The sequence below is a fragment of the Podarcis filfolensis genome (assembly GCF_964270895.1).
Source record: "Podarcis filfolensis genome assembly, chromosome: 18".
Classification (NCBI taxonomy): domain Eukaryota; kingdom Metazoa; phylum Chordata; class Lepidosauria; order Squamata; family Lacertidae; genus Podarcis; species Podarcis filfolensis.
Genome location: NC_139622.1, coordinates 10,541,602 through 10,563,721, shown reverse-complemented (window position 1 = coordinate 10,563,721; position 22,120 = coordinate 10,541,602). Strand labels below are relative to the sequence as shown.

At 48.9% G+C, this 22,120-nt stretch overlaps 2 protein-coding genes and 1 long non-coding RNA gene across 6 annotated transcripts in view; 1 reads left to right on the top strand and 2 right to left on the bottom strand.

Annotated features, from left to right (window-relative positions):
• The window catches only part of LOC310753633, a 192,081-nt gene that overhangs the window by 37,577 nt on the left and 132,384 nt on the right, over window positions 1-22,120 (bottom strand). The window lies entirely within an intron of this gene.
• Window positions 1-22,120, bottom strand: part of RNF126 (ring finger protein 126) — a 767,042-nt gene that overhangs the window by 681,019 nt on the left and 63,903 nt on the right. The window lies entirely within an intron of this gene.
• The window catches only part of ARHGAP45 (Rho GTPase activating protein 45), a 49,628-nt gene that overhangs the window by 7,290 nt on the left and 20,218 nt on the right, over window positions 1-22,120 (top strand). For all 4 annotated transcript variants that reach the window (XM_083594393.1, XM_083594391.1, XM_083594390.1 and 1 more), the window contains exons 2-12: window positions 3,192-3,492; window positions 7,695-7,838; window positions 8,995-9,079; window positions 9,743-9,815; window positions 11,301-11,379; window positions 13,561-13,698; window positions 15,318-15,382; window positions 15,802-15,912; window positions 17,095-17,175; window positions 18,493-18,681; window positions 21,277-21,414. In XM_083594393.1, the coding sequence (XP_083450519.1) occupies window positions 3,192-3,492; window positions 7,695-7,838; window positions 8,995-9,079; window positions 9,743-9,815; window positions 11,301-11,379; window positions 13,561-13,698; window positions 15,318-15,382; window positions 15,802-15,912; window positions 17,095-17,175; window positions 18,493-18,681; window positions 21,277-21,414 (1,404 nt within the window). The remainder of the gene's footprint in view (window positions 1-3,191; window positions 3,493-7,694; window positions 7,839-8,994; window positions 9,080-9,742; window positions 9,816-11,300; window positions 11,380-13,560; window positions 13,699-15,317; window positions 15,383-15,801; window positions 15,913-17,094; window positions 17,176-18,492; window positions 18,682-21,276; window positions 21,415-22,120) is intronic.

Genomic DNA, 22,120 nt, shown 5'->3' with positions numbered 1-22,120 from the left:
GGAAAGTTCTTCCCCACATTGAGCCGGAATCTAGTCGTCCGAATCGGGGGCAGGACTCGAATCCGTGGCTTCAAGCCACGAGAAAGGAGGTTCCGACTCAACGTCAGGAATGACTTTCTGACGGGAAGAGCTGTTCGACTGTGGGACGGAAGGTGGACTCTCCTTCTCGGAGGCTTGGACTACTGCCATGCGCTCTCCGTGGGGCTGCCTTTGAAGGTGACCCGGAAACTGCAACTAATCCAGAATGCGGCAGCCAGACTGGGGACTGGGAGAGGCCGCAGAGACCATAGGGGACTGACGGTCATTTTGGACTCACAGCCGTCCATGGAGGCGCAGGTCAATTCTGTGTCCAGGGCAGCTCCATCTGGTACGCAGGATGAGACCCTCCCTGCCCGCAGACTGTCTCTCCAGAGTGGTGCATGCTCTGGTTATCTCCCGCTTGGACTACTGCCATGCGCTCTACGTGGGGCTACCTTTGAAGGTGACCCGGAAACTACAACTAATCCAGAATGCGGCAGCTAGACTGGGGACTGGGAATGGCCGCCGAGACCACATAACACCGGTCCTGAAAGACCTACATTGGCTCCCAGGACGTTTCCGAGCACAATTCAAAGTGTTGGTGCTGACCTTGAAAGCCCTAAATGGCCCAGAATCCCTGAAGGAGCGTCTCCACCCCCATCGTTCTGCCCGGACACCAGGGTCCATCTCCCGAGGGCCTTCTGGCGGTTCCCTCCCTGCGAGAAGCGAGGTTGCAGGGAACCAGGCAGAGGGCCTTCTCGGTGGTGGCGCCCGCCCTGTGGAACGCCCTCTCGTCAGATGTCAAGGAAATAAGCAACTATCTGACTTTTAGAAGACATCTGAAGGCAGCCCTGCTTAGGGAAGCTTTTAATGTCAGATGTTTTATTGTGTTTTTAATATTCTGTTGGGAGCCGCCCAGAGTGGCTGGGGAAACCCAGCCAGCTTGGTGGAGTGTAAATAATAATTTATTATTATTATTATTATTATTATTATTATTATTATTATTAATACCCCGCCCATCTGGCTGAGTTTCCCCAGCCACTCTTGGGAATGACTTCCAAGTCTACAATTCTATAATTCCATGATGTCCCATAAAGCCAGCAGCTCGCATATGGCCTAAGGCCAGGGGTCAGCAAACGTTTTCAGCTGGGGGCCGGTCCACCGTCCCTCAGAGCTTGTGGAGGGCCAGACTATATTTTGGAAAAAAAAAATATGAATGAATTCCTATGCCCCACAAATAACCCAGAGATGCATTTTAAAGAAAAGGACACATTCTACTCATTTAAAAACACGCTGGTTCCTGGACCGTCCGCGGGCCGGACTGAGAAGGTGATCGGGCTGGATCCGGCCCCCGGGCCTCAGTTTGACGACCCATGACCTAAAGCAGGCATAGGCAAACTCGGCCCTCCAGATGTTTTGGGACTACAATTTTGCCCAATTCTGCAATTCAGGAAACAAATTCATACGTCCAATAAAGAGTATTGTTAGCCCAGAAATGGAAGCAAGAAGAAATTCCGACGAAAGAAGAATGGCAGACGAAATTAATGGACTACGCAGAATTGGACAAAATGACAGGAAGGATTCGAAACCTGCGGGACCAGAGATTTACAGAAGATTGGAAGAAGTATATGAATTATTCGAAGAGCAACTGTAATCAGCAAATTACGCTAGTAGAACTCCAAGAAGTTTTGCAAGGAGAAATATATGAAGTGTTACAAAGTAGAAAAAGAGAGAGAGATTGGTTATGAGTTTGAAATGTAATAGGGAAGATAAGAAATGCATACTGAGAGATTAGATTGGAAAATTTTCAGACGGGATTGATGGAAGTCAAAAATTTGAATGAGATGTAAAAGTATGTTTAACGACTGTTGAAAATGATATGTTAAAAAAACTAATACAAAATTCTGTATTTTAAAAAAAAGATGTTTGGGGACTACAATTCCCATCATCCCTGACCACTGGTCTTGCTATCTAGGGATGATGGGAGTTGTAGTCCCAAAACATCTTTTTTTAAAATATATAATTTTTGGCCAGAGGTCATACGGCTACGGTTTCTCAAGTGCCGGCCAAGATTGACGTCAAAGCCAAAGTCATCGCTGTTGAGCAATTGTGGTTCCTAAGATACCACGAGACTCAACCGCTCCGTGGAATAATTTGCAGAGTGTGGATTTTTCTGCGGCAAAGGGCTGGACCTTTTTCCGCCCGCGTGAACCTTCGGGTGTTCAAAAAGAGGATTCGACAAATTCCCGAATCACAATTAATTCACTGCACTTATCATAACGCCCATTCTTTTTTCTTAAATTTCAAAAGTCAAACTTATCCAAAAGTCAAAACCAATCAAGACCGCCAATCCCACAAACACTTAGTATTTTTACTTAAATTTGAAATTTTTCCAAAAGTCAGAACAAACGAATAACCCCCCCTCTCGCACAAATGCCTCTTCTTATTAAATCTGAAAATTTCACAAAAGTGACACTTTCCCAAAAGAAACGAATCAAGACTCCCCCTCCCACAAACACCTATTCTTATTTCTTAAAATTGAAATTTCCCCCAAATTCAAAACAAAGAGTGACCCGAGTGCCTTTTGCTTCTTCCAATGAGTTCTGAGGTTGGTGGGGCAACAGGTTCTGAGTTCTAGTTCCGCCCTGAGTGCCTATTGGTTCTTCCAAGGCGTTCTGCAGTTGGTGGGGCAACAGGTTCTGAGTTCTAGTTCCGCCCTGAGTGCCTATTGGTTCTTCCAAGGCTTTCTGAGGTTGGTGGGGCAACAGGTTCTGAGTTCTAGTTCCGCCCTGAGTCCCTATTGGTTCTTCCAAGGCATTCTGAGGTTGGTGGGGCAACAGGTTCTGAGTTCTAGTTCCGCCCTGAGTCCCTATTGGTTCTTCCAAGGCATTCTGCGGTTGGTGGGGCAACAGGTTCTGAGTTCTAGTCTTGCCCTGAGTCCCTATTGGTTCTTCCAAGGCGTTCTGAGGTTGGTGGGGCAACAGGTTCTGAGTTCTAGTTCCGCCCTGAGTGCCTATTGGTTCTTCCAAGGCGTTCTGAGGTTGGTGGGGCAACAGGTTCTGAGTTCTAGTCTTGCCCTGAGTGCCTACTGGATCTTCTGAAGTTGGCAGGCCCAAAGGCTCCGAGTTCTAATCCTGCCCTGAGTGACCCAACTGCCTTTTCCTTCTTCCTAGGAGCTGCCGCGCCGCGATGGCCTGGACTCCTCGACCTCCTCCAGCCTGGCGGACCTCTCCGCGCCCACCCCGGCCGGCACCCTCAAGCGCCCCACCAGCCTCAGCCGCCACGCCAGTGCCGCAGGGTTCCCCCTCTCGCCGGCCGTCCCCCGGGGCCTGGGCAAGGGCGCCAAGGCCTACAGCCCCTGCGACGGCGGCGAGGGCAGCCTGATGGAGCCGGAGGAAATCTCGCAACTGCTGGCCGACGTGACCCGCTTGGCTGAGCCCCTGGAGAAGCTGCGGGACGTGGTTCTCCGGGAGGGTAAGTGGTCAGGGGCCGGATTGAGCTTCGATGCGGCCCACAGCTCTTGAAGGTCCTGGGGCCCTTTCTACGCCCAGCCACAAATTGCCGTTTGTTTTGGGTTAATAATAATAATAATAATTTGTTATTTATTTATAAGGCTGTGTTGTATTGTGCATATTCTGCCCCTAGAGGTTGCTAGCTTGACACTGTATTGCAATACGTCTGTTCTGCCACTAGGTGTCGCTGTTGCAGTGGGACCCTAAATAAAAATATAATAATAATAGTAATAATTTATTATGTATACCCCGCCCATCTGGCTGGGTTTCCCCAGCCACTCTGGGCAGCTTCCAACAAAACACTAAAATACAATATCCTGTTAAACATTAAAAGCTTCCCTAAACAGGGCTGCCTTCAGACGTCTTCTAAAAGTTTGGTAGTTATTTTTCTCTTTGACATCTGGTGGGAGGGCGTTCCACAGGGAGGGCGCCACCACCAAGAAGGCCCTCTGCCTGGTTCCCTGTAACCTCACTTCTCGCAGCAAGGGAACCGCCAGAAGGCCCTTGGGAGATGGACCCAGGTGTCCGGGCTGGACGATGGGGGTGGAGACGCTCCTTCAGGGATACTGGGCCTTTGAGAGCGTTTAGGGCTTTCAAGGTCAGCACCAACACTTTGAATTGTGCTCGGAAACGTCCTGGGAGCCAATGTAGGTCTTTCAAGACCGGTGTTATGTGGTCCCGGCGGCCACTCCCAGTCCCCAGTCTGGCTGCCGCATTCTGGATTAGTTGCAGTTTCTGGGTCACCTTCAAAGGTAGCCCCACGTGGAGCGCATGGCAGTAGTCCAAGCGGGAGATAACCAGAGCATGCACCACTCTGGCCAGACAGTCTGCGGGCAGGGGGGGTCTCATCCTGCGTACCAGATGGAGCTGCCCTGGACGCAGAACTGACCTGCGCCTCCATGGACAGCTGTGAGTCCAAAATGACCCCCAGGCCGCGCACCTGGTCCTTCAGGGGCACAGTCACCCCATTCAGAACCAGAGAATCCCCCACACCCGCCTGCCCCCTATCCCCCCAAAACAGTCCTTCTGTCTTGTCAGGATTCAACCTCAATCTGTTGGCCGCCATCCATCCTCCAACCGCCTCCAGACACTCACACAGGACCTTCACTGGTTCTGAGGTAGAGCTGGGTATCATCCGCATACTGGTGAACACCCAGCCCAAACCCCCTGATGATCCCTGACCACTGGTCCTGTTAGCTAGGGATGATGGGAGTTGTAGTCCCAAAACATCTGGAGGGCCGAGTTTGGGGGTGCCTGCTCCAGATGTTTTATGACTACAACTCCCATCATCCCTAGCTAACAGGACCAGTCGTCAGGGATCATGGGAACTGTAGTCTGAAACATCTGGAGGGCCGAAGATTGGGGGTGCCTGTTATATGGCAGCGGTGCCCAAACTATTGAGTTAGATAGGATCCAGCGGCCCTAAATTGGCAGTTTTGGGGAAAAGGAGCGGCGCATGTGCCTGGTTTTGCAACCGCCAGCTGGGGACGGGCTCTGGTGGGCAGAGAAAGAGGCGGTTGCCACATCAGACGGTGGCAAGAGACTTTGCCGCGAGGAGAGGGATGAGATATTTGCCACTTCCTGCCTCTATTTTCATCCGCCCGCCTTTCCTGTTTACGCCAAGCTTGCGGCAGCTGGCAGCGCCCTGATAAACCCTTCGCGGGCGTGCCTGGGTGCCCGTCAAACTCCCTGCAATGTCCTCTGGCTCGGGCTTGCAGTCGGGCGCCGCCGTGCCCGCGAGGCCTGGGTTCGAATTCTGACCCAGCCACGAAATTGGCCCCCGGGTGGCTTTGGGGACGGGACAGCTGCCGCCTCTCTCCGCCAAACCGACCTCCCAGGGTTGTTGCGAGGGTCGTGCGCTTGCTGGGAGCTGGGAGATCTGGGTTCGAGTCCCGACCGAGCCAGAATGATCTCTTGGGGGGGGGCAGTCAATTGCCTCTCAGCCTAAGCTACCTCGAAGGGTCGCTGCAGGAGGGTTAGTTGAGGAGGGGGTGAACTGTGCAGGGGAAAGGAAAAGGTGGAAATAATAAATGCTAAATAAAACATATTGGGGGAAATTGCCGCCACCCGAAAAAAACACACATTAGTCAAAGCTGCATAAAAGACGGGAAATTGCACTAATATTCTGCTGAGTTTCTGTAAGGGTTTAGTTTAGTTTTAGTTTTAGTTTTAGTTTTAGTTTTAGTTTAGTGTTTAGTTTAGTTTAGTGTTTAGTTTTTAGTTTAGTTTTCAGTTTAGTTTAGTGTTTAGTTTAGTTTAGTGTTTAGTTTTTAGTTTAGTTTAGTGTTTAGTTTCGTTTTGTTGTTTAGTTTAGTGTTTAGTTTAGTTTTCAGTGTAGTTTAGTTTTGTTTAGTGTTTAGTTTAGTTTAGTTTTCAGTTTGGTTTTTAGTTTAGTTTTCAGTTTAGTTTTTAGTTTAGTTTAGTTTAGTTTAGTTTTTATTTTGTTTTGTTTTTATTGCAACCGTGCAATACGTGCAGAACCCGAGTTTGAAAACGGGAGAAATTAGGGGCGAAACCCGACGATCGCGCCTTCCTTCCCTAGCTGTGAGAACGTACAGAAACGATGGAGGCGGAAGATACAATCTGGGTGGGTGATGGTTCAGGGATGGGGCTCAGCGGTCAAGCGGTCAAGCGGGTTATCTCCAATGGCGCAAGAGACGGTCACTTCCTTCTTTCCAACTTCCCTTCCTGGATGTAAACAGGAAGGGAAACATTCCAGAGAAGACCTTGGACAGAGAGAGGTTGCCAACTTACCGGGTTTGGGGGGGGAACAGGGCTATGCTCCTCCCCAAAGAATTGTGGGAGCTGTAGTTTTGGGCGCGTGCTCTGCCCCAAAGAATTGTGGGAGCTGTAGTTTCGGGCGCTTGCTCTGCCCGAAAGAATTGTGGGAGCTGTAGTTTCGGGCGCTTGCTCTGCCCCAAAGAATTGTGGGAGCTGTAGTTTGGGGTGCATGCTTTGACCCAAAGAATAATGGGAGCTGTAGTTTGGGGTGCATGCTCTGCCCCAAAGAATTATGGGAGCTGTAGTTTGGGGTGCACACTCTGCCCCAAAGAATTATGGGAGTTTTAGTTTGCTCTGCCACAAAGAATTGTGGGAGCTGTAGTTTGGAGCGCATGCTCTGCCCCCAAAAATGGTGGGAGCTGTAGTTTTGGGCGCTTGCTCTGCCCCAAAGAATTGTGGGAGCTGTAGTTTGGGGCGCATGCTCCTCCCCAAAGAATTACAAGAGCTGTAGTTTGCTCTGCCCCAAAGAATTGTGGGAACTGTAGTATGGGGTGAGGACATGCTCTGCCCCCAAATAATTATGGGAGCTGTAGTTTGGGGCATATGCCCTGCCCGAAAGAGTTATGGGAGCTGTAGTTTGCCATCCTGGCACCCTGTAAAAAGTATCTTGTGAAATGTAGTTTAAGCTGTGCAGCAAGTTGAAAAGGAAAGCCCTATTTCTCCTCAACACAGAAAACTACAGTTCCCAGAGGGGGGGTGGCAAGACAGATTGATTGATAAACCGCTCTGGGTAATATAGCGCTCTGGGGGAATAGGGGGTCTTGCCTCCCCACGATCACCCAGTGAGCTTCACGGCGGAGCAGGGATCCTAATCTCCATAGCTCTAACCACTACACCACCGCTGCCAGCGGCTGGATTTCTGACCCCGTTCGAAACCTGCGCATCTCTCCTGCCCCGAGGGGCAAATGATAATGAAATTGTGGGTTCTGGGACTTATGGGGAGGAAGGCAAGGAGCCCAAGAGGCAGGTGAGAGGCAGATACAAATATTGGAACTATAGAGTTAGGAAGGGACCCAACGGTCATCTAGTCCAACCCCGAAATGCAGCTGCCTTAGATGGAGATTGAACCTGCAACCTTGCCGTTATTGGCTCCACACTCTAGCCAGGTGAGCTGTTTGGGGGTCCGTTCTGGTTCTCTCCTTCCTGCTGAGTCCCTGCTGCTGCATCAGCGGGACGTCAGGCAGAAATTCAACGGGCGCAGCGCGTGCTACGATTGCACTGACGGGCCGGAAGCTGTTTGGGGGTCCGTTCTGGTTTTCTCCTTCTTGCCGAGTCCCGCGAGGTGGGCTGCCGCATCAGCGGGACGGCAGACAGAAATCCAACAGGCGCAGCGCGTGCTACAAATTGCACCGACGGGCCGTAACTGGTCTCTCTCTTTTGCAGACGGGCTGGAGTCTCGCCGGGCGCTGGCCCACGAGAGCCTGGGGGATGCCTTGCGGATCCTGCGGCAGGTGGTCGCCAAATACCCTCTGCTCAACACGCTGGAGACGCTGACGGCGGCGGGGACGCTCATCTCCAAAGTCAAAGGTCAGTCGCATGCTTTGCAAAATGACACACGGCTGAAATTCCTCACTTCCCCAAAAATCACCTTTATTTTCTAAAAAAAACACCACCTCCGTAAATTTAATCCAAATGTGATATATGCATTAGGAAAGTGCTTTTTTTCTGGGGTTGAGACACAGGGGTACACATACCCCTAAACATTTTGTGAATCTTTGTACGGTGGTACCTCGGGTTAAGGACTTAATTCGTTCCGGAGGTCCGTTCTTAACCAGAAACTGTTCTTAACCTGAAGCACCACTTTAGCTAATGGGGCCTCCCGCTGCTGCCGCGCCGCCGGAGCACGATTTCTGTTCTCATCCTGAAGCAAAGTTCTTAAACTGAAGCACTATTTCTGGGTTAGCAGAGTCCGTAACCTGAAGCGTATGTAACCCGAGGTACCACTGTATTATTATTTCCGCCAAGCCAGTCGACTCACACACAAATCCTCCATCGTCCTCCAATTTTTTCCCCACTTACTGTATTTATTTTTCCCAATTTTTAACTATAAAATGGTGGTTTTCTTGAGTCTAAATGAGAGTACGCCTAAACATTTTTTAAAAGAAAAAAAGCACTGCATATTGTGGGATGCGGGTGGCGCTGTGGGTTAAACCACAGAGCCTAGGACTTGCCGATCAGAAGGTTGGCGGTTCGAATCCCCGCAATGACGGGGTGAGCTCCCGTTGCTCGGTCCCTGCTCCTGCCAACCTAGCAGTTTGAAAGCACGTAAAAGTGCAAGTAGATAAATAGGTACCACTCCGGCGGGAAGGGAAACGGCGTTTCCGTGTGCTGCTCTGGTTCGCCAGAAGCGGCTTAGTCCTGCTGGCCACATGACCCGGAAGCTGTACGCCGGCTCCCTTGGCCAATAAAGCGAGATGAGCGCCGCAACCCCAGAGTCGGCCATGACTGGACCTAATGGTCAGGGGTCCCTTTACCTTTACCTTAGGGTAATATCACAAGATCAATTTTCGTAAGAATGCATGGGAGTATATTACATTGCAATTTTTTAATTTCTTTTTTTATATATGCATATTTGTTTTTTCGTGCCCCCCTCATTTCCTCTCCCCCCTGTGTATCACTTTATTCTTTTATCATTGCACTTCTTCAATGAATATATTAATAATAAAATAATAATAATCCGTAGGTTTCCATTACGAATCCAACATCGAAACTGACAAACGAGAATTCGAAAAGGCCCTGGAGATGATCGCCGTTTCCTTCAGCGGCACGTAAGCAGAGGACTTTTTTGTGTGCTTTCCCTAAAGGCGCATGCTTCCGGGTTGTGGAATCAGAGGGGGCCCTTTAGAGGACATCCAGCTCAACCCCCAGTCAGGGGAGGAAAAATTGGGGTTAGAGGCAGCTGGGCGGCCTTTGCTTGAGGTTACAACAGCTTTTAAACAACCGGTGATACCCAGGCTTTGGCCAGAGATGATGGAGACCCTAAACATTTTCCTGGGTATTTAGTGATTTTGCGGGATGGAATCAGAAGGCGATTTTGGTCCCTGATTTTTTTTGGGGGGGGGAGATGTTAAATTAACTCAAGGTGACGTTACCTGGAGACGATTTGGGGTTTGTGAATGAGGAGGAACAACCTGATTTGAGGAAGAAGCGACTCAGCTACACAACTGCAAAATTAATGTGCATTTTCAGCACACTGCACAAACGAGACACTAGGTGGCCATGGTGAGCTAAGGGCAAATTCAATATATTTTTTTCAAAAAAAAAAGCATCTTCACGGCATTTTTTTTACATGCATCTAGATTCCACCCTGCTCCGTTGGGTAATGAATGGAGGCGAACGAACCACAGCGATTTGGAGCAAATTGCAAAATTAATGTGCTTGTTTCCTCCCTAGTTTTGCTTTATGAATGTGCTTTTTCTCCCCCCAACCAGGGTCTCTGAACTCCTCATGGGGGAAGTAGATAGCAGCACCCTTCTCTCCATCCCTCCTAGTGACCACAACCAGGTGAGGCGTCCCGGCTAATGAACGAATGACTGAAATCTTTATAGCTGAAAGCTAAAAGCCGTCACAATACAATACAAAGAATTGGTTTGAAACTGAACCACAAGAACAGCAAAGCAAACATAAGGTAAAGGGACCCCTGACCATTAGGTCCAGTCATGACCGACTCTGGGGTTGCGGTGCTCATCTCGCTTTACTGGCCGAGGGAGCCGGCGTACAGCTTCCGGGTCATGTGGCCAGCAGGACTAAGCCGCTTCTGGCGAACCAGAGCAGCGCACGGAAATGCCGTTTACCTTCCCGCCGGAGCGGTACCTATTTATCTACTTGCACTTTGACATGCTTTCGAACTGCTAGGTTGGCAGGAGCAGGGACCGAGCAACGGGAGCTCACCCCGTCAAGGGGATTCAAACTGCTGACCTTCCGATCGGCAAGTCCTAGGCTCTGTGGTTTAGACCACAGCGCCACCCGTGCAAAAATCATGCCTGCATCCCCATCTCACTCCCCTTTATGATATTTGTCTTGGTAAAGGGATGCGGGTGGCGCTGTGGTCTAAACCACTGAGCCTCTTGGGCTTGCCAATCGGAAGGTCGGTGGTTCAAATCCCCACGACAGAGTGAGCTCCCGTTGCTCGGTCCCAGCTCCTGCTAACCTAGCAGTTCAAAAGTACGCCAGTGCAAGTAGATAAATAGGTACCACTCTGGCAGGAAGGTAAACAGCGTTTCCATGCGCTCTGGTTTCTGTCATGCGCCAGAAGCGGTTTAGTCCTGCTGGCCACATGACCCGAAAACTGTCTATGGACAAATGCCGGCTCCCTCAGCCCAAAAGTGAGATGAGCGCTGCAACCCCATAATCGCCTTTGACTGGACTTAACCGTTCAGGGGTCCTTTACCTTTTTACCTTTTAAAAGTCTGGAACTGATTAATCCATTCTGCATTCCTTTCTATAGGAAAGCACACCTTGGTTTTGGAACGCTTTGTTTTTGGAACGGGCTTCCGGAACGGATTAAGTTTGATAACGCGTGAGAATTTTAAAAACAAGCCCTGAAACAGCAATATGACATGGATTTTGCTATTTAACGCGACCGTTGATCCGTAAAACGAAATCGATAAACAATGTACTGCAGTCACACAATCAACCCATCAGTAGCTGGACTGGGTTCCACACAGTCACAAAAATGAAAGGAAAAAGCCGCAAAAACAGAAATGCAAAATAAATAGCCAAAACAGACAGACCTCAGCGTAACGCTCAAATCGGAAGCGCCACACTCCAAACGGAGCACGTTCAGCTTCCAAAACCGGTTCACAAACCAGAACACTTCCTTCCGGGTTTGCAGAGTTTGGGTTCCAAGTTGTTTGGGTGCCAAGGCGTTTGAGAACCAAGGGACCGCAGATTGAGGATGTTCAGATATGCGTGTGCGTGTGCATCTCTGACTTTTGCGTGGTTGGAAATCCCTCGCTCGTTTGACTAACGACGTTTTCTCGCCCCCAGTCGATGGAAAATCTCTACGGGGGAATTCCTGCCCAAGGTGGCGAAGGGATCTCAGACGGCATGGAAGGTTTCACCTCGAGTAAGTGCGAGTCTCGCTCGTGGCTTTCTGGTCTGGCCTGCCTTTTTCACTAATGCGCACCGGTTTCACTAATGTTTGGGCATAGATCCAACCCCCCACAAATGGGACCTTGATAGGGCCATAGATATTCGAACGTCAGGCTCCTTTCGTGAGCGATAGCATGCTGGGGTTCTGGAGCGTAGCCCTGCCATGCTAAAGTTATTTCCTTAAGGAATTTACCCTGGGGAAACCAGAAACAAGATCCCTTTCTGGGAAGCTTGGAAGCAGGTCCTCCTAATCTAAACAGTATATTGAGACAATAATAACAATTGTTGTTGTTGTTTAGTCGTTTAGTCATGTCCGCCTCTTCGTGACCCCCTGGACCAGAGCACGCCAGGCCCTCCTGTCTTCCACTGCCTCCCGCAGTTTGGTCAAACTCATGCTGGTAGCTTTGAGAACACTGTCCCACCATCTCGTCCTCTGTCGTCCCCTTCTCCTTGTGCCCTCCATCTTTCCCAACATCAGGGTCTTTTCCAGGGAGTCTTCTCTTCTCATGAGGTGGCCAAAGTCTTGGAGCCTCAGCTTCAGGATCTGTCCTTCCAGTGAGCACTCAGGGATGATTTTCTTCAGAATGGAAAGGTTTGATCTTCTTGCAGTCCATGGGACTCTCAAGAGTCTCCTCCAGCACCAGAATTCAAAAGCATCCATTCTTCGGCCATCAGCCTTCTTTATGGTCCAGCTCTCGCTTCCATACATCACTACTGGGATACTAACAATTATAACTACACACACATATACACATACCCTGCCCGTCTGGCCAGGTTTTCCCAGCCACTCTGGGCGATTCCCAACAGAATATCAAAAACACAATAAAAGATAAAATATTAAAAATTTCCCTGAACAGGGCTACCTTCAGATGTCTTCTAAAAGTCAGATAGTTGTGCATCTCCTTGACGTTTGACGGGAGGGCGTTCCATAGGGCAGGCGCCACCACCGAGAAGGCCCTCTGCCTGGTTCCCTGTAACTTGGCTTCTCGCAGGGAGGGAACCGCTAGAAGGCCCTCGGGAGATGGACCCAGGTGTCCGGGCTGGACGATGGGGGTGGAGATGCTCCTTCAGGGATACTGGGACATTTAGGGCTTTCAAGGTCAGCCCCAACACTTTGAATTGTGCTCGGAAACATCCTGGGAGCCAATGTAGGTTTTTCAAGACCGGTGTTATGTGGTCTCCACTCCCAGTCACCGGTCTAGCTGCCGCATTCTGGATTAGTTGTAGTTTCCGGGTCACCTTCAAAGGTAGCCCCACGTAGAGCGCATGGCAGGAGTCCAAGCGGGATATAACCAGAGCATGCGCCACTCTGGCCAGACAGACAGCGGGCAGCAAGGGTCTCATCCTGCGTACCAGATGGAGCTGCCCTGGACACAGAATTGACCTGCGCCTCCATGGACAGCTGAGAGTCCAAAATGACCCCTAGGCTGCGCACCTGCTCCTTCAGGGGCCAGATACAGCCATAGTTGGAGGCAGCTGGTTGCTGGAAGCAGACAGGATCTTTTGTGTGTTCTTATGGAACCTCCAGCTCCCAAGCCAGTCTATCCGGATTCTTGGGTTCTTAGGGGCTCCTGCGAGAATATAGATGGATTTTTCAGAGCTAGCTGACCTGACTGGAAGAATCCACGACCAGAAAGGCGTTTCAAGAGGACTGGAGGAAATTTAAGGACTATTTGACTAAATATTGTAATACAAAAAATTAGAAATTACTTAAAAGAAACACATAGGCCTAGGATTAAACTAAGTTATAATTAAATAACAGGGATTTAGAATATTAAGAAAAGTGAATAAGATGGATTATAACTGGAAATTGTTTTAGTTTAATAACGATATTGGGAGGTTGTTACTTTCAACTACAAGGAAACTCAGAAGGGAGGGACTAGAGAAAGTCAACTAAGATGTTTAAAAGTTTGGATTTGTGAAGAATTAAGTTTGTTGTCATTGTTTACCTGTTTATTGTTCCTTTTTTCATTCGTTGATGTATTTTTCTGTTTTTTTCTGTTTTTGTGTGTCGTTCTGCTTTGCGGTTTTTGTTATAATTGTGGAAAATCTTATAAACTAATTACAAAAAAGGGAATATAAATGGGCTCGTGGCCTAGATCCTGCAGGTAGCCGCTTCTTACGTCTCGTGCCTCTCTTCCCTTTCCCTCCCCAGTCCGTCTGTCGGCCGAAGAGGTGGACGTCCTCCTGCAAAGGTGCGAGGGAGGGGTTGAGGCAGCTCTACATTACGCCAAGAATGTCTCCAAGTATATGAAGGACCTCATGTATTACCTGGAGAAAAGGACCGCCCTAGGTGAGCAGGGCGAGGGAGGCAGGGAGGGAAGTGGCAGCGATTTCGTCCACTCTGTTGTGGACAGTGCTGGATATTTACTACAGTGGTAAGGTAAAGGTAAAGGGACCCCTGACCATTAGGTCCAGTCGTGGCCGACTCTGGGGTTGCAGCGCTCATCTCGCTTTGCTGGCCGAGGGAGCCGGCGTACAGCTTCCGGGTCATGTGGCCAGCAGGACTCAGCCGCTTCTGGCGAACCAGAGCAGCGCACGGAAACGCCGTTTTCCTTCCCGCCGGAGCGGTACCTCTTTATCTACTTGCACTTTGACGTGCTTTCGAACTGCTAGGTTGGCAGGAGCAGGGACCGAGCAACGGGAGCTCACCCCGTCATTGCGGGGATTTGAACCACTGACCTTCTGATCGGCAAGTCCTAGGCTCTGTGGTTTAGACCACAGCGCCACCCGCGTCCCTACTAGAGTGGTACCTTGGGTTAACTACTTAATTCGTTCCGGAGGTCCGTTCTTAACCTGAAACTGTTCTTAACCTGAAGCACCACTTTAGCTAATGGGGCCTCCTGCTGCCGCCAGAACACGATTTCTGTTCTCATCCTGAAGCAAAGTTCCTAACCCAAGGTACTATTTCTGGGTTAGCGGAGTCTGTAACCTGAAGCGTATGTAACCTGAAGTGTATATAACCCGAGGTACCAGTGTATAAGCTAAACAAGCTCTAGCTTAGGGCCCCGCTCTCTTGGGGGCCCCCAAAAATTTAAAGGGAAAAAAACACCTGAATGCACATTTCCAAAATATAAGATAAAAAAAACCAATAAAATAAAACCTACATCCAGCAACAGTGTTTTGTGTTGTGTAGGCTCCTAGGGTGTAAGTCAGTGGTGGCCAAATTCCGCCCTCCAGCTGTTTTGGGACTACAATTCCCATCACCCCTGACCACTGGTCCCGTTAGCTATGGATGATGGGATTTGTAGTCCCAAAACAGCTGGATGGCCAAATTTGGCTACCACTGATGTCAGTCACGGGCCCCGCTTGCTCCCTAAAATATCCCTGGTTTGCTCCTTTCTATATATAGGGTGCCTACATTCTGCATGGACTGGTTGCAGGGCAAGATGCGCAAATGGCTTGAGATACCTACTAGGTCCATAAATTGCCATATAGCATATATTCAACACAAAAACCAGCGACAATTTGTTGTTGACAAAGGACAGCTGGACATATAAAGGGCCTCATTACCTTCAGGAGCTGAGGGCCTCATCAAACCTAAATCCGGCCCAAATCTTTTACATCTCCACTATGCCCAAAATTCACCATTAACCTACAAGTTTTATTCCAGTCCTGCTAACAGTTTTAACTGTTTGCAATGGTGTTGTTGTTTTTTAAAGATAAATTATAAATTTTCCCCATTCCTTATTTTGACCTTCCTAATTTCTGATTCTCCCGGTCATGCGGCACAATCCTTCAACTTAATCTGCCATCCTTTTCTGAAAATTATTAAAAAAGAAATTTGGACTCCCAGGTCCTAGTCTGAAACATTAACCCAGGAAAGGGAAATCTAGAGTTTGCAAGAAAGGTTTTTTTAAATATACATTTTTATTTACAAAAATACACTCTCTTTTCCCTCCCTCTGCCCAGAAATGGAGTTTGCCAAGGGTCTTCAGAAAATGGTTAATTCCTGCAAACAGACCATCAGTCAGGAGGTAAGACTGTTATCCCATAATGCAGTCTGATGTAGCCATTTCTGAATTTATTTATTTTTTATACCTGTTATCTCACATTTCCATGCTCTGAAAGGTGTTAAAATATGGTACAAAAATATATTTATAGTGATTAGCATGAGCAGTTAAGGTGATGTTTTAAGATTTATAGCGGAACAATTAGCCGTTTTCTTTAACTATGAATTCATCAACTGCCTAGCTCTAGTCTTTTCACATAAATGACTTCTACGATGCTCAGCGATGCAAGATTTCTCTGTTTAATTCAGTCAACACTGAGCAGAACTAAAGTTTTGGGGCAACTTCGTGACAACAGGGCCGAAGAACCTGGTGTTTTGTCTGCCTTCTGATCCAGTCCTTTTCGCTCCTGGCACAAACTGACCCCCGTTTTTCCTCCTCCTCAGCCTTTCATGCCCTTTTTCTCCATCTACTCCCTGGCGCTGGAGCAAGACGCCGAGTTCGGGGTCAACTCGCAGCAAGCGGCCGTCACCTTGCGGTCAGAAACATTCCTGCAGGTAAGAGGGGAGCTGGTGGAAAGAGCATGTTCCCTGTTCTTTCAGATGCGGCGGCAGCGACGGATTTACCTATCAGCTAATCTATCACAGAGGCTAGGGCGTGCCGATCGGAAGGTCGGCGGTTCGAATCCCTGCGACGGAGTGAGCTCCCGTTGCTCGGTCCCTGCTCCTGCCCACCTAGCAGTTCAAAAGCACGTCGAAGTGCAAGTAGATAAATAGGTACCGCTCCAGCGGGAAGGTAAACGGCGTTTCCATGCGCTGCTCTGGTTTGCCAGAAGAGGCTTAGTCCTGCTGGCCACATGACCCGGAAGCTGTACGCCGGCTCCCTCGGCCAATAAAGCGAGATGAGCGCCGCAACCCCAGAGTCATCCGCGACTGGACCTAATGGTCAGGGGTCCCTTTACCTTTACCTTTAATGTTGTACTTGGCTGCTCAAGGGACGCGGGTGGCGCTGTGGGTTAAACCACAGAGCCTAGGACTTGCCGATCAGAAGGTCGCGGTTCGAATCCCCGTGACAGGGTGAGCTCCCGTTGCTCGGTCCCTGCTCCTGCCCACCTAGCAGTTCGAAAGCACGTCAAAGTGCAAGTAGATCAATAGGTACCGCTCCGGCGGGAAGGTAGCAGAAGCAGCTTAGTCATGCTGGCCACATGACTCGGAAGCTGTACGCCGGCTCCCTCGGCCAGTAAAGCGAGATGAGCGCCGCAACCCCAGAGTCGGCCACAACTGGACCTAATGGTCAGGGGCCCCTTTACCTTTACCTTTAATCTATCAATCAATCGATCAGTAGCTGAACTGGGTTCCGCACAGTCACCAAAACAAATGAACCGAAAAAGCCTCAAAAACAGAAACGCAAAATAAATAGCAGAAACAAAAGTGCCAAATGTAATCCGTTCTGGAAGTCTGTTTGACTTCCAAAATGTTCAGAAACAAAGGCGTGCCTTCTGATTGGTGTAGGCGACCCGGAAACAATAGCCGACAGCCGCATCGGACGTTTGGCTTCCGGAAAACGTTCAAAAACCAGAACTTCTGGGTTTTCGGTGTTTGGGAACCAAGTCATTTGGGTACCAAGGCGTTTGAGAACCCAGGTACCACTGTATCGCAGTGTTGAAAACCAGAAGTCGCCCAGTTACAGCCAAAGGACTTAGCCACTCCTCATCCCTCCCTGTTATTTTTCCTCTTCAGCCGCTGGCAACCAGGCGCCTTGAGCATGAAAAGCGTCGGAAAGAGGTCAAGGAGCAATGGCACCGGGCTCAGCGGAAACTGGTGAGGATCTGGGGCTCAGGGGGCATTTAGCTGCGACCCTCACATTGCAGGGGGTTGCACAAAGACCTTCCAACTCCAAATGCATGGTGTCCGAGTTTTGATTTTTCCTTCTCCCTCCCCGATCCACTTTCCTTTAATGCTGTGTCCTCTTAAGCTCGCAAACGCCGTTCTTTGGGTGAAACCTAGGTGTTTTTAAACGGGCTGCGTGGGTAGGATGGCCTGAAACCAAAGTGTGCATCGATTCAAAATGCTGCAGACAGAATAGAAGAAAATAAATTCAAATCTGAGCGGCATTGAACAACGTTACCACTTTTTCCCACGCTGGTGAGAAATCATTAGGGAGCAGTCTCTGGGTTCGGTCAGTTAACCAGATGCAAATTCACCCGACAGTTTCCTCGTTCAACCAACATTTTACCAACTTCTTAATAATAAGAATATTATTAATAATAATTTATTTATACCCCTCTCATCTGGCTGGGTTTCCCCAGCCACTCTGGACAGCTCCCAACAGAATATTAAAAACATGATAAAGCATCAAACATTAAAAGCTTCCCTAAACAGGGCTACCTTCAGTTGTCTTCTAAAAGTCAGATAGTTGTTTATTTCCTTGACATCTGACAGGAGGGCGTTCCACAGGGCGGGCGCCACCACCGAGAAGGCCCTCTGCCTGGTTCCTTGTAACCTCGCTTCTCGCAGGGAGGGAACCGCCAGAAGGCCCTCAGCGCTGGACCTCAGTGTCCAGGTAGAACGATGGGGGTGGAGACGCTTCTTGAGGTATACTGGGTCATTTAGGGCTTTCAAGCTCAGCACCAACACCTTGAATTGTTCTCGATCGTTTGTGATTATACCTCCGGTTTTTTACTGAAAGATATTTTAAACATCTTCCCCCTTTTTTTTTGTATGTTCTGTTTTTCTTTCTTGTCTGCATAGTATTGTTTTGGATTCAATGTTTGTAATTTTTGTGATGATTTTGCATTGAAAATAAAATACCGTATTTTTTGCTCTATAAGACTCACTTTTCCCCTCCTAAAAAGTAAGGGGAAATGTGTGCGCGTCTTATGGAGCGAATGCAGGCTGCGCAGCTATCCCAGAAGCCAGAACAGCAAGAGGGATTGCTGCTTTCACTGCGCAGCGATCCCTCTTGCTGTTCTGGCTTCTGAGATTCAGAATATTTTTCTTCTTCTTTTCCTCCTCCAAAAACTAGGTGCGTCTTGTGGTCTGGTGCGTCTTATAGGGAGAAAAATACGGTAGTTGATTTTTTTAAAAAGAGAGAGAAGCAAGGCAGGGTCTTAACCTGTGTGTCCCCCTCCCCAAAAGCAAGAGGCTGAGAGCAACCTCAGAAAAGCCCGCCAGATGTACATGCAGCGCTCGGAAGAGTCCGAAAAAGCCAAGCATGTGATGGTGAAGGCGGAAGAGGAGCAGCTGGGGTCCAGCGGAGGCGGCAGCACTGCGGCCACTAAAGCCCTCGACAAGAAGAGGCGACTAGAGGAGGAAGCCAGGAACAAGGTAGGTCAGAAATTGGGGAAGGGGGGGAAATGGACTGCAATGCGCTCTACGTGGGGCTACCTTTGAAGGTGACTCGGAAACTACAACTAATCCAGAATGCGGCAGCTAGACTGGGGACTGGGAGTGGCCGCCGAGACCACATAACACCGGTCTTGAAAGACCTACATTGGCTCCCAGGACGTTTCTGAGCACAATTCAAAGTGTTGGTGCTGACCTTTAAAGCCCTAAACGGCCTCGGTCCAGAATACCTGAAGGAGCGTCTCCACCCCCATCATTCTGCCCGGACGCTGAGGTCCAGCGCCGAGGGCCTTCTGGCGGTTCCCTCATTGCGAGAAGCAAAGCTACAGGGAACCAGGCAGAGGGCCTTCTCGGTGGTGGCGCCCGCCCTGTGGAACGCCCTTCCAGCAGATGTCAAAGCGATAAACAACTACCTGACATTCAGAAGACATCTGAAGGCAGCCCTGTTCAGGGAAGTTTTTAACGTGTGATATTTTGCTGTATTTTTGGTTTTTATGGAAGCCGCCCAGAGTGGCTGGGGAGGCCCAGCCAGATGGGCGGGGTATAAATAATAAATTATTATTATTATTATTATTATTATTATTATTATTATTATTACTTGAAATGAGGGTCACGAATCTGTGCAGGAAAGACTGACGGGCAAAGGTCCAATTTGCTACCCTTCAGAACCACAAAGACGGGAACCTGCGTTCCTTTTTTCTTTTATAATAATAATTTTATTATTTATAGCCCGCCCATCTGGCTGGGCTTCCCCAGCCACTCTGGGCGGCTTCCCAAAAAAATATTAAAATACTGTAATACGTCAAACATTAAAAGCTTCCCTAAACAGGGCTGCCTTCAGATGTCTTCTAAAAGTCAGATAGTTGTTGTTCTCTTTGACATCTGGTGGGAGGGTGTTCCATAGGGAGGGCGCCACCACCGAGAAGGCCCTCTGCCTGGTTCCCTGTAACCTCGCTTCTCGCAGCGAGGGAACCGCCAGAAGGCCCTCGGGTGGAGGACCCCGGTGTCCGGGCTGGACGATGGGGGTGGAGACACTCCTTCAGGTCTACTGGGCCGTTTACGGCTTTAAAGGTCAGCACCAACACTTTGAATTGTGCTCGGAAACGTACTGGGAGCCAATGTAGGTCTTTCAAGACCGGTGTTATGTGGTCTCGGCGGCCGCTCCCAGTTACCAGTCTAGCTGCCGCATTCTGGATTAGTTGTAGTTTCTGGGTCAGCTTCAAAGGTAGCCCCACGTAGAGCGCATGGCAGCAGTCCAAGCGAGAGATAACTAGAGCATGCACCACTCTGGCCAGACAGTCCGCAGGCAGATAGGATCTCAGCCTGAGTACCAGATGGAGCTGGTAAACAGCTGCCCTGGACACAGATTTTAAAGAAAAGTTTTCATTTATACTTTTCAAGTCTATGCATTTCATTAGTTTTACCATCTATTTGTCATTTCAAAACCTGACTTTCTTCCCTGCTCTTTCTGCAGTTCCTTAAAATTTTTAATATCCAAATTCGTTTCACCTGCTCATTTAATCATCTGCTGTAAATATATGCTCTTATGAAAACTGCAGGTTATTACGATAATCCTGCTAATGTTTTTATCCAATTTTTCTGTAAATATTTGATAAGCCTTTTCCGTTCTTTTATAAACAGTTTGTTAGCATGATTTCTTGTTGTTCTGGTAAGTTTCGCATTTCTGCATATTCCGTTGGGCAGTGGGCTCTTCTGTTCTCAACTCGAAACATTATACAGTGGCACCTTGGTTCTCAAACTTAATCCGTTCCAAAACCAAAGTGTTCCAAAACCAAGGCACGCTTTCCCATAGAAAGTCACACAAAATGGATTAATCCATTCCAGACTTTTAAAAACAACCCCTAAAACAGCAATTGAACATGGATTTTACTAGCTACCGAGACCACTGATCCATAAAATGAAATCAATCATCAATGTACTGTACTATAAAGTAGATAAGGCAGTATTGCAGATGATTAAAAAAATGTTTTAAAAGATTCTTGCCTGCACTGATGATGGTCATTGTTTGGATGGGGGGCTTTTATCCATTTCCCCACTCACACAATCGATCAATCAGTAGCTGGACTGGGTTCCACACCGTCACAAAAACAAATGAACCGAAAAAGCCTCAAAAACGCAAAATTAAGAGCCAAAACAAGCGCCAAACGTAATCCATTCCGAAAGTCTTCTGAAAGACTTCTGAAATGTTCGGAAACCAAGGCACGGCTTCTGGTTGGCGCAGGCGCCCCAGAAACAATAGCCGACAGCCGCGTCGGACATTCGGCTTCCAAAACTCCTTCAAAAACCAGAACACTTCCGGGTTTTCGGAGTTTGAGAACCAAGGCGTTGTTTGAGAACCAAGGTGTTGTTTGAGAACCAAGGCATTGTTTGAAAACCAAGGCGTTGTTTGAGAACCAAGGTACTATTGTATCCTTTCCTCGTTGAGGACTTGCACCAGAAGCTTAAATCGTTAGGGTCGCCCCCCCTTTTTTTTGAGCTGAAGTAACAGGGGGCTCCTGTCCTCGCTGCCCACCCCCTGCCTCTCTTGGCGACGCTAACTCTCCTTGCCCGCTCCAGGCCGACGAGGCGATGGCGACTTACCGGACGTGCATCGCCGACGCCAACACGCAGAAGCAGGAGTTGGAGGACACAAAAGTGACCGCCCTGAGGCAGCTCCACGAGGTCGTCAAGCAGAGCGACCAGATCATCAAATCGGTGGGTCTCTCGAGCGCCCGGCGGCGTGCTTCCGAACATCTCTTTGTCACCACGACGACTAGCAACTTGCTTTTCGTTTAAACCGCAACCAAGACGCGTCTGTGCCCAACTTTGGTCGCACTGTGAGCCTTGGCCTTCTCCAGGTTAAACAAGCATTTTGTTCAGAAGAATAGGGATCATTGGTTCTTGCAACCACCGATAAAAACTTCGCCACTGCTAAGGTTCTAGCGTTTGCCCGGTCTTCCAATAGGAACCTGACATAGCGAGCCTCTGATTTTCCCGGGAAAGGTACCAGCAAGGGTAGTATCAGTTCAGCCCTGGCTTGCTTGTATTTCGCACAGTGCAACAAAATATGTTTTATGGGGTCGATGTCTTGAGCACACGAGCAAAGTCTGTCCTGGTAGGGAACTCCTTTCAACACTGCAGAAGGAAAGACGTTTAGTCTGGCTTTGGTGAAAAGCCTTCGATAGTTTGGTACTGTCAGGTTTTTAATGTAAGGTGTTAACTTAAAGACATGCCCATATTGTACCCCTACTGCCAGCGGACTGCAGACTGCGTGTGATCGAGATCGCAAGTCACTGTGTGCATTATCCCATAATCTTTGCTTTAACGTCTTTAGGGTGCCATCATAGCCCAGGTAATACAGTTGGGGGGTGCGACAGAACAATAGAGGCGGCTTTTTTAGCCACGGTTTTCTGTCATTTGC